This window comes from Monopterus albus, unplaced genomic scaffold, assembly GCF_001952655.1.
Source record: "Monopterus albus unplaced genomic scaffold, M_albus_1.0 scaffold3.1, whole genome shotgun sequence".
Classification (NCBI taxonomy): Eukaryota; Metazoa; Chordata; class Actinopteri; order Synbranchiformes; family Synbranchidae; genus Monopterus; species Monopterus albus.
This window is the reverse complement of record NW_018127883.1, coordinates 4,637,776-4,649,904: the sequence shown is the minus strand read 5'-3', so window position 1 is coordinate 4,649,904 and position 12,129 is coordinate 4,637,776. Positions and strand designations below refer to the sequence as shown.

Sequence of the window (12,129 nt, the reverse complement as noted above, 5' to 3'; positions counted from 1 at the left end):
ACATCTGTCTTATCTACTTATACACACACACACACACACACACACACACACACACACACACACACACACACACACACCTTGATGGGACATAAGTTCTCGTAGCCACACAAACACACACATTTGTCAGTCATTCCTTGTGCATGTGCTGTAAACTACACAACAAGTCCCCCAACCCCTTCTTCTCTTGTATTGTTCTTCCAGACCCCTCCCATCTCTGGAGTCTCCCCAACTAGAGTGTCTTAAGCCGACTGACAATACAGCTGCTCCTCTGAGACAGGAGGAGATCCCAGTACTGCAGCAAGCAGCAGAACAGGCGGATCTTCCTGAGCCTTTAAAGAAGTCAGCAGAGCTCCAAGAACCCACACAGCAGACAACAGAGCCTTCTGACCCAACACAAAGCACCAAAGCAGAGCTCTCCCTAGAAACAAAAAATGTAGAGCTCTCAGAACCAACCAAGGAAGAACAAGAGCTTCCAGAAGAACATCCAGAACCAAAAAGGGAGCCAATAACTTCTTCAGAAATAGTGGAGGAGCCAGCTGGGATCCTAAAACCAACAAAAAGCACAGGGAAGCCCCAGGAGCTAACAACATATGAAGTAGAGGTCCCAGAACCAACGAAGAATGAAGACCCCGAACCAACACAGACAACAACAGAGTCACAGGGAGCAGAGAAGAAGCTGATCAGTGAGCTGCCAGGGGAGCTGGTGGAAAAACCTGTAGGGATCCCAGCTCCAGAAACAGTCCAGGGTCCTGCTGAGGAGCTATGGGACAGCGGGTGAGTGTCTTTGTAAGATCATTTATATGTAATTAATTATAGTGAGAGTTTTGATGGTGAGACTGGTTAATCTTCACATCTGAAAATGTTTTTTCATGACCACGATCTGTGAAACAGTGACAACAGCAAACAGGACCAATTTAAATTTATTTTCCCATTATTTTAAGTGTTTATGGTGGATCACTTGTTATTGTCTCTGTCAAAATGCATAGGTTCTAAATGAATGTTTCCAGTTTCCAGTGAAAGCCTACTTCACCAGTTTGAATAAACTGAGAATGCTGCTGCCAGGGGGCCGGTCTCTATCAGAGCTGAGTTTAGATTTAACATGCCACATCCATTTAGTCCTCAGCTGACTAAAATCTAAGGATTAGCCCTTTACCATTGAAAACAACAGGTTTACAGGGACACTGGTAATTTTGTGGTTTACTGGTTTTCCAAAAGGAAACCAGATATGATAATGATTTGTATATGACCTTTTAGACTTGAATCTTATCATAACAGTTTCATTACAGTGATCAGAAACATTTTATTAGAGTTAAATTATTTCTAAAAGGAACAATCTCGAGGGGACACGGGCTTTGTAGCTAAGCAGCTAACACACTGCCCTGCCTGTCAGACATTTTAAATGGGTTTCCATGCACATGGAGAATTCCCTCTGTGTCTTTGTAAGGCTTTCAAACATATCAAGGGCGTCTGGTAGGTTGCTGCTGTCTGCAGTGTCTTACAGATTTGGCAGTGAACCCTTAATGTTAAATCCCCTGACTGAGTTAAATACACATTGTAAACCAGTGTGTCATTCAGTTTGACCTCCATGTAGGCATTCAGTATTTATTTAAACATTTTAACAGCTCTAGCTAGGCCAGTTGTTCACGGGTGTCATTCTTTCACTGAAAAACATCATGTCACTAGAGTGATCACTGTGCATCCAAGGATGTGTTGCAAAAGTACAGTTTTTTCTAGTTTATTTACTGATTTTTTTAAAAATAATATGTGCTCATTTCTTTTCACTTAGCTTTAGTTTTTTCATCTCCCTCAATTATCTCCCTTATTTTCCACTCTCTCCGGGCATTTGGCGCATGCTCAGGAGCCATCCCACATGCCGGAGGAGCACTTGCTGCCTGTCAGTCACAACACTTGTCCCATCACTGCTGTTGGAGACATAAAGGTTTGTTCAGAGCACTAAAAAGGACTGACAGTGCTATTTCTACTATAGGTTTCATCAGTGGGTAAAGTTACACTTGCATACATGTGGCAGAGACCATAAATGTGACTGCATGCTTGATGAAGTGTGTGAGTGTGTGTGTGTAGACATGTGGTGTTTTCCCCCGCCTCCCAGAGGCTGTCCTAGCTGTCAGTCCTGCTCAGTCTGTGCAGCTTTGTGAACTGAAGCCTGTAGTGGGAGGAATTTGGGCAGGCACTTCAGCCTCTCTGAAGTCATTTGCACAGACCAGAGAGAGTGGAACAAAAGTCAGAGTTCAGAGAAACACTGGAGTATGTTCTGCGACGTGAGTGTGTGCGACAAAGTCGGTCAGAGTCACAGACAGAGGAGAAAAGGACCGGGGCATACAGTTGTTCTTTCTGGTGTCTTTGGAGAGGCACTCAGCAGAAGTCATTTCCACAACTTACTGTACAGTAGTTGCCTCTTTGTTTGAAATTGTTTGATGGATTCCTCCATGGCAGAAATCTGGGTGAGTTAGCAAGAAGTAGCTACCCTATTTTTTTTTTCTCTGCATGCATCTACAATAACTTTTTGTTTAAGTCCTTCCAGGTGGACGCAGCAGATGAGGTATAGGTAGCTAGTGCTAATTACGCTCTGCCACTGCTGACCTCACCAGATGGGTGGAAGGAAGGGACAAATAGAAAGATGAAAGGAGAGAAGGTGTAACACATGCAATGAAAATGAAAAATGTTACAGGTTAGAGCATGCTGTACTCTCCTCCCCTACATGACGGAGGCCGCTTGATTGATGGCTGGCATGAAATCTCCTCAAAATAATGAGTCAAACTCATGATCACTACTGTCTGTGACTTTTCCAAAAATCTCGTTGCCCTGGTAAAGTTTAATATGAGGATGAGTTATTTTGAGCCTAGCATGAAACATAAAGGACCACTGACTGACTTGCTGTATGACACTTTTTTTTAATGTTACGCAACTAGTTTTAGTCACAAAATCTATTGTAAAGCCATTCCCCCTCACTAAACCCTTTGGGAATGACTGTGATTCTTCAGCCTGGTATGTAGGACTTTTCTCATCCATGTTTTTGGAGTAAAAGGAAAGTAGGATGTAGTCTGGCCCACATTGTACTGTAAATAGAGTAGTTGCCATGGCAGTTGTATGTAGGTTCATATGCTTTTGCTGGCAGAAGTTAAATAGATAATTTCATGTACTGTATGTCATTTATTCAACCACATTAGACTGGTGCTAAATAATGATTTCATTTCAATTGTGGCAGAAATGAATTAGTGGATTATTTGATGTTTGTGTGTGTAATATATTCAATGTGTCCTTGAATGTGTAGTATCTGTTTGCTGCAAGACAGAAATGGCGTTCCCATCCCATTCCCAGTGTAGCTTTAAAAAAATATATTTCTCAGTACCTTCATCTGGTTTTATTTACAGCTCAGTGTTTATCATTAAACACGCTGCCTGGACTTGCTGTTTTTAGTGCCCAGCTGTTTCCTGTAGATTACACTAAATGTGTGTACATATGGCTGGAATACAGTACATGCAAAGTCACTTCTGTTTTACTTAATACTGAGCCATAAAAGTTGAGGTTAAGAGAGTCAGGTTTGTTATCTAGACAGTACTAAAAATGACTACTATGTATTCCTGGACTGGCCTTGTAAAATCTGCTTTTGCTTTCTCAAAAACTGCTTGCAAGGTGCCCTTGAGTAACACCATGCACATTGCTGAATCACCAAAAATATAACATTTTACTGGACAGCCTCCAGATGTTAATTCCATCAGTAAAACTACACTGACGTAAAAGAGTGTGTTGCTGAAAAAGAGCACGTGTAACTTGTTGCTTTCAGCTACTGGGAGCAAGTTGGAATGCTCCAGCTATTACTGAGCAGGTCAGCTGACATTACCTCCATACACAAGCCAATGAACCAGTAAGTACTTCCCTAGTGTCCAGGGTAATATTACCTTTCTTCCAATTCTCCCTTAGCTTGATTTATTTTTTATCTGCTCTACAACTGTTTTTGTCCATCTTTGGAGGTCACAGTGAGTCTATGACAGTTTGCTCAGACTATGTTATGACTTGGTTGTTTCTATTTCCAGGCTACATGTGCCAAGTTGGCCACAGATGCTGACATATGTAGAGCTTTAGCCTGCTGGCTTAATTCACCGACTTGCATTAGGAGAGAGAGGAATCAACTACAAAGTTCTGTACGTTTTTTTTAATGGAACGATATGAACCAGCCTTCTGTTAGATGTAAAGTGTAACTTGCTACACCCTTAACAACACTGAACAGTTAATCCATGTTTACATGTACAACAAGATACAGCAAACACCACAGTTCAATAACAAGATGTAACCACTGAACACAAAATACCAAATTTTAACTTATCTATACGTACATATTTAGAAATAGCTGGTTGTTTTCTTGTGTTTTACTTGTTATTCTGTTTCCCCCCTTTTTTCCTGTTTTATTTGGTGCACACCAGGGGCCACTGAGCTAGTCAAATGCCTTATATTTTAACATACTTGGCAATAAAATGAGTTAATGACCAAGAAAAGTTATGACTTTACTGGAGAGAAAGATGGAGAATAACATAACTCAGTTTCAGTCTGAAATGAGCTGGAAGGGACATTTGGAAAGTACAACTCAGCAGGCAGATGACTTGATTTTTGAGTACTGTAAATGTGATGAAGGTATTGTCTAAGTTCTAATCTGCCGAAGAAGCAGATCCCAAGTGGGGGACAGCTGCTCAGGCGTCCATCACCCATTGCCTGTCAGATTAGGGAGCCTACCACTCCTGATAAGATGAACCTGGATTGGGGCCAAAGCCACTGCACCAGGTGGCTAATGATGACAGAGCTAGACACCCTCAGACCAGCTACTTCACTGAGGAAGGCAAGAGCAAGCAAGGGAAACATGGACTATCATGTAAGGGGACTGATGATAGGAGTTTCAGTTTCGCACTGTTTAAATCACAAAACGTTATTAGGATGGTTGGAGCGAGCCTATTGTTTTTCAAGTCATTATTAGGTTTATACACACAGCAGGATGCTCCATCTTTCTTCGCTTTGAGGTAAGTTTCCTTCATGGTTCATCTATATTGAGGAAAACGAAGTGAGTTCTTAGAGGGCTCTCCAAATCGCCGTACTTGGCTGCCTTGTTTCAGTCTGTTGAGGGTTTGTGTTCCCTCCCCTGCAGGCCCTCGCTCTCTGATCAGGCAGAGAAAGGTGACTCTCCCCCACCTCCTACTTCTGAACAGCACTTCCTGCCTACCCTTCCTCCTCACCTTCAGGACAGCGCAAAGTTCCCCACTCCTCCTTCCACACCCCCGGAGAGGCACATACTCGAAGGTCTACCAACCCCACCTGCATCTCCCTGCTTTCCTCCTCCACCAGCCCCTGCCTCCACTCCTGCACCTTCTGCTTACCAGCTTGAGGACCACTGTCCTGCTTCTGCACCCTGCCACCCCCCTTTAAGGTACTGTATGAGCATGAACTCTGCCAGACTGTTGCTATGCCAGACCTGTTCATTTACTAATGTGTAGTTCATATGAGGCATTCAACATTTTTTGTGTTAAAGAATTTGATGTGAATGCATGTTTCTTTTTTTGCATGCCTCTGTTCTGCCTCTTTTGCAGTAGATCTGTTCAGTGCTGACACTAGTCCTTTTGGCCTCCTTGGTGACAAGTAGCCATGTCCTTATCCTTTCAACCCCAGTTCAGGTTAAATTACAGCATTAAATCGACATCTAGCACAAATAATTACCTTGTTTTGAGCTCCTGAACTGAGATTAAAACTACAGGAAGTGTAGTCTTCAAGGCTGTTTCCTTATTGTGATTTAAAGGAATAGTTCAGCATTTTAGGAAGGTGAGAAGATTGATACCAGCTGGGGCCAGGTGGTTAGTTTATCCTAACATAATGACTGGAACAAAATGCCTTTTGTGTGCTGGACTATTTCTTGTCATGTCGCTGGAGTCTCTGCTAGATGCCTGACAACTGTTTCCAAAACAAATTAAAAAGTACAGCACATAAGCTCCTGTAAAATGACAAATGATCATTTTTACACTTTGTAAACACTAAAATGTGTTAATTAGTGAGCTTCAGAGGTGCTGATAGGTGGATTTTGTTACCTTTAGTCAGAGTCATGCTTGTTGTTTTGTCCTGTTTCTGTTCTTTGTGCTAAGCTAAACTATTCAGCCGCTGGCTCATGCTTCATATTTACTACTGTATATGGACACATGAGAGTAGTATTGTTCTTATCAAAATCAGGAAGAAGCATATTTCCATAAAGTTCAACTATTCCTGAAACATACTGTGAGAATTGAGAGATACAAATCTGTCAGTGTTCACCATGTACAGATGCTACATACAGTATTAATGCCACTGAAATCTGGAGTAACTGTCTTGTTTTCTCTGTCAGCAACCCATTCATTTACCCCACTCACAAAATTACAGATTAGCATTGCTATGTGTGCCTACCACAGAAAATCAAAGAAACAGGATTTGCTAATGTATGAACTTAGTGGTCATGGAAATTCAGCTGTATACTGTATAATTGTGGTTTGTCTGTGGTGGATAAAGAAAAAGCACGAGGGTCAAATGTTTATGTGTATCTTTTACAGTATAAAGGAGAGCGCTCAAACCATGCTTTTTAACATTTAGCACAGTTGACTCTATCATAATAGTTTGTCTTATTATGACTGAATTCATGCCAGTTGGCTGCAACATTACTATTTCAACCCAGAACACTGATGACTTCATTTCACTATTTTAGTTTCCCCACTAATAATACTTATCTTTCCTCTGCTGCCTTTCTTGATTTTGGGATTTATTTCATAGACTTTATTTTATAAGAGGGGATGACTAGGCCACTTTCCAAGTGCAGTGTCATTTTACAACCAGCAGAGGGTGGTTTTCCTTTTCAGAGTCTAGTGTTCATGTTTTACTGCTCCTGTGTTTACACCCTGCTGCCTGAATTCTGCAGTCACCTGGTTCATAGTGTGTGAATGAACACAGCGAGACACATCAACTCTAATTTATCTGACTGTACTTCAGCATCAAATTGGAAATTTCTGTATAGCTTTCTATGTAAAATGAAACATATTTGCTTAAGGCTAACCTGCTTCAGCCTCTTTGGTTACCCTGAGCAGCGTTAGTTTCCAGTCATGTATAGTTTTACCCCACTCTTCATGGCATTCTTGTTCCAGGGCTACCAGATTGCTTGATTGTCTGCTATGTACAACCCTCTTCAAATCGATCCACAGGCTTTCATTGACACTGTAACTGAAAGAAATGCTAGGAAACTTGCTTGAGAGCTACATAAGAACCCAAAACAAACAGCAGGGGACCTGACAAAGTCCTTAGGGGCAACTGGAATAAAAGTCCACATCTCCACAGCCAAGCATAGTCTGGACAAGTCTGGACTGTTTGGGAGAAAAGCACACACTAAGCCATTGCTTACCTCTAGACATAAGGCAGCATGCTTGGAGCCAAGGAGCCAAGCCTCCTATCATCAGTCAAAAAGCTAAAAATGAAGAGGCAGTGGATCCTTCAACAAGACAAGAATCCAAAGTACAAAGCAAAATCGACTCAGGAATGGTTTAAAAGGAATAAGGTGAATGTTTTACCATGGCATTCACAGCGTCCAAACTTAAATATCATTTTTATGAAGGGCATGCCACTTGCAGAGCTGTCTAATTGTGTTTGATAACACAAGAATGGATTTGAATATTTCCACCTTGTAATTTATTTGAAGTATTTTATACACAGCCACAGTGATCTGTCCTGGAGTGGCCCACTTTGTCATAACTGTGTCAGCAGTGATGTTGTGGTAGAACCAGTTTCCCTCTTTTGTGGTCCTCCCTGAGCGTTGTATTTTTCCTTTGCTTAGGGTTTTTGAGTGTCTCTGCGGCAAATTAAGGGAGATATTGTTTGTGTTCTCTGTCTTAGGCTGTAATGAGTTTTTGAGACTGTGCCTTTGGTTAAGGTTCACACTTTATCTTAAACTGGCTTGATGATCATAATTCAAATTCTCACTTCAGCACTTTTGAAGATTATTATTCTTTTGCTGACAACTTGCTTACAGCTGCTGTTAAGATTTTACAGTGAAGCTGGAACAGCGTTGATAAATCTGTGACTTACAACAGTAGTGAGCTTTTAAAAAAGACCTTCTTTACAAGTCACACATCATATATAACTCTGGTTTAACTGTTTAAGTTTCATAGAACAACTAAAACCCATTTCACAGGGGTATTTATGTTTTGTGCATACAGATGAAAGCTGAGAGGAGGTTTGCATGGTTTCTAAGTCTTGCAAACTAGTCATTGTGACCCAATTTTTTTCTTGAGCACAGTAATGAATCTTTTATAGAAATCTGCCACAACCATATCTTCTAGTGACTGCATTTGTTGAAATTTTTATTTCTTGGTTTTCTTCAGTTTGCATTTGCAGCTGCAGCGTAGGTCAGACCTGTAAAGCAGCAAAAACGGATTGCTTATACCAGTCCTTTAATAGGAACGTCACACATAATTTATGAGGTGCTAAGGATGCATCTTTGAACTGGTATGGAGCTCGGGATGACAGTGGCAATCAATATTTTTGCTTAAGTAGGGGTTTCCTTTGGGAATTGTGAGTGGACAGCATTTTTACTTGGGCTATGAAACATCTGAGACAGGAATCGCATCAATATTTTTGTGAATTTCATCTTTACATGCAAACACTCCCGTTTTTAAGTGTGGCATTAGGTTGAACTTGGGCTTTGGGTTCTAGGTTGAGAAGTGGAAAATAAGATTTTATTTTATTTTTTTAGTCCTTTTAGCCAGAAATGTGACAACTGAACTCTGCACACAGCAGGTTTGCGTCACTACAAGTTTTACCAGGCGGAGTATCTATTGTTGTGTGCCCTCCTTTCCTTGCTTTCCCATGAGTGTACAATAGATTTACTGCTCTCGTATTTCCAGCTTCTCTTTCCTATTGCCCCTTTACAGTTGATGGGAAATGTGTAGAACCTGCTTGTGCTCTTATTTCTATCCCACAGGACACCTTTTCTGCATCTGTCACACTGATAGCTGAAAAAAAAGAAATGGGAAGGAGTGGCTAGACAGAATCAGAATCAGCTTTATTGGCCAGGTGTGTCGGACACATGAGGAATTTGACTCTGGTACAGCGGATCTCAATGTACCGGAATATTAATATTGCTCTCTGGTCTTTAATGCAATTCAAGGTTTGGTGAGAGTGCCAGTAAATTAGATCATCATCCCAGCCTTCTGCCTAGGGAATTGACATAGAGAGATTATTTATTTGGATGTTTATATGGGAGGACAGTTGTCCCTGCCTTACCAAGAGTGAGGACTTTGGATTATGATTTATATATATATCTATAGGTCCCACATCCTCCGTATGTAACCCCTCTCACTGGAGTTACTTGTATAGTAGCATTCCAGTAGTTCCCTGTTCTCCTCTCTTGTCCATGAATGTCTTGTTCCAGTAGTCCACTGCTCATCAGGTTGCCCTGGTTCCCCAACACTTGACGCAGACCTTGTTGACCCGGGCGACATCCGAGCCAGTGTGACCGGACATAGTAGTGGTGGACAAACAGAGGATAAAGGCCGTAGCAATAGATGTAGCAATTCCAAGCGATAGCAACATCAGGAAGAAGGAACATGAGAAGCTTGAGAAATACCAAGGGCTGAAAGAAGGCACAAGTGGTCCCCGTGGTAATAGGAACATTGGGGGCTGTGACCCCCAAACTGGGAGAGTGGCTCCAACAGATCCCAGGAACAACATCTGACATCTCTGTCCAGAAGAGTGCAGTCCTAGGAACAGCTAAGATACTGTGCAGAACCCTCAAGCTACCAGGCCTCTGGTAGAGGACCCGAGCTTGAAGGAAGGAATACAAGACCGCCCCAAAAGTGGGGGGGCAAGTGGGGAATAAATATATATGTGTGTGTGTGTGTGTATACTAAGGGTTACTGGTGGAGCTCCTTGAATAAGAGAGAATATAATAGGGTCAGACTTGAATAATACACACAAATACCAGTTTCTTGGAGTCTATTGTGAACCTCAGGCATCACTTTGTTTGGCCACACTGGCTGTTAGAAGCTTCCATTGTGTGAAACGAAGGCGTAAAAATGACATTTTCGCTGTGCAGTACATTGGGTGACAGAGGGGGATCCTGGAAGGAGAGAGGCAAAGGCGGTAGTTACGGTTACTGTATGAGGGATGAAGAAGGGGACTGATAGTGTGAAAGAGTAGATCCCTGTTAATCAATGTGCTTGTGGAGGTCAGCTATTGTTTGCATACTCACAGTAGGAGACGAGAAAAAGCTGCTTGTCTTTTTAAAGGCACAGGAGGCTGATGTCAGGGGAGAGAGTGGAGACGAGATGGGGGAGGAGGCAGTAACAGAGCTCAGAGGTATGAGCAACCAAACAGAGATGAGGCATCTCAGACCCTCGTGCAAGAGGACAAAGCGGGATTATTATTTCATCCTGTTTGTTGTGGATTATTGCCTTCTTGATATTTTGTTCTTGGATCTTTTATTCCTCCTGGTGTTGCATCATTTTACCAACAGATCAGAAACAGGAATATTCACAGTCTGGAGAGGAGCAGAGGTTTGGGAATGTTGTGTATAAAATGAAGAGCCCTTAATCGTCTGCTGCTTTGCTCCTGATGCAAGCAGGACTCGCTTATCCACTGCACTGCAGCACAGTACGCTTAGCTGGTGCTCACCTCCTCTGACACAGGCTGCTTCCACTTCAAGGGCTGGAGCAAAAGGAGGAGCAGGTGGATGTGGAGGGTGGCTGGATAACAGGAGCAGGCAGGGGGGAGGGGGTAGAGCTGGCTGAGGATGGGAGCCAATGAGTCCATGGAGCAAGGACAGAACCCCTGTCCTGCTCAAGAACACATGTGAGTTTGACTTAACCTGAATTTTTGTCTGGAAGTGTTTGAATGTGTCATCAAGTAAATAAAACAGCAAAAGACAATGAGTTTAGTCAGAAGCAGAAGGTTTGGCAAGCAGCTCCAACTGCATTTGTTTTGTTTTTGGTCCTCTGTGCAATATAAATCAGTTGTTGACAGGGTGATTTATTATGAAAATGCTATGACCAGTGAGTGAGAATGTGGATTAATTTGCCATTTCTGATATTGGTTAATGTTGCTGAATGAATTTTTGCCTGTTACACATAATGCCATGAAACCCGTTCCGACTGTAGAATCCAGTGTGACTAACTGAGCATGTCATTGTTGTTGTTTGCTTCTGTGACGTAAACAAGGATGAGAGAATTTGCAACACATGCCCAGGCACCTAGTATATCAGTGTGCCTAGAACACAATGCAGTGTGTATGGAAGAAACATGCTTGTGCTTCAGGGGAAACTGTCAGAATCAGAATAGGCAGTAGTGCCCCTTGGAGGTTGTTGGTGTGATGTTTTGTTCTGTGTAAAGGAGGACGTGACTGGGAGCAGGAGCTGGTGACGGCGTTGAAATATAATGCGCTTTGTGGGGGTGGAACATGACAATTCAGGACTATCAGTGGACGAGAGAAACAAGGCAGAGGTAGAGATGTAGAGAGACAGCACAAGAGTGCTCCACTTTGCTGTGTTTTTTTTATATCCCAGACACTTCTGCACAGGGGAGCAAGGATATGGGTAGAAACAGGAAAGGGATAAAGAGAATAAGGAAATGCACTAACTGATTGTGTGCCTGTTCTGTGTGTAAGGTAGAAATGATTGATTTATAGCATAATACAGTCATTTTTCATCTCAAAGTTCTACTAAATTCAGACCTCAGAGGACTGAATACTTTTATAACAATACCAGCAACAAAATACAGGGTCTTAGCTCACTCCCTGCAGTGTGTAACGCTGTCAAAAGCATGTACAGTAGCGTGCTGGATGCTGTGAGTGGGTTGTCCTGTCACGGAGTTGACGGTTCAGGTCCTGGCTTCTTCTGTCCACATGCTGAAGAGTCCTTGGGCAAGACACTGAACCCGGCGACAGCTCTGTGAACGGGCAAGTATTGTGAAGCACTTTAAGTGCTATGATAGAAAATTGTTATTTATGTTTCGTTCATTTACTGTACAACTCACCCATCAGTAAGGCTCTGGTCTTAAAGTGTTATGTTATGGACCAACTTATGTGTATGGTCAAGGCCAAGGGAATTTTTTTTTCATCTCATTT

The 12,129-nt window shown here is 42.2% G+C and overlaps 1 protein-coding gene across 9 annotated transcripts in view; it reads left to right on the top strand.

Annotated features, from left to right (window-relative positions):
* The window catches only part of tacc2 (transforming, acidic coiled-coil containing protein 2), a 47,586-nt gene that overhangs the window by 16,762 nt on the left and 18,695 nt on the right, over positions 1-12,129 (top strand). For all 9 annotated transcript variants that reach the window (XM_020603190.1, XM_020603229.1, XM_020603171.1 and 6 more), the window contains 2 exons: positions 202-774; positions 5,156-5,434. In XM_020603190.1, coding sequence (XP_020458846.1) covers positions 202-774; positions 5,156-5,434 — 852 coding nt within the window. The remainder of the gene's footprint in view (positions 1-201; positions 775-5,155; positions 5,435-12,129) is intronic.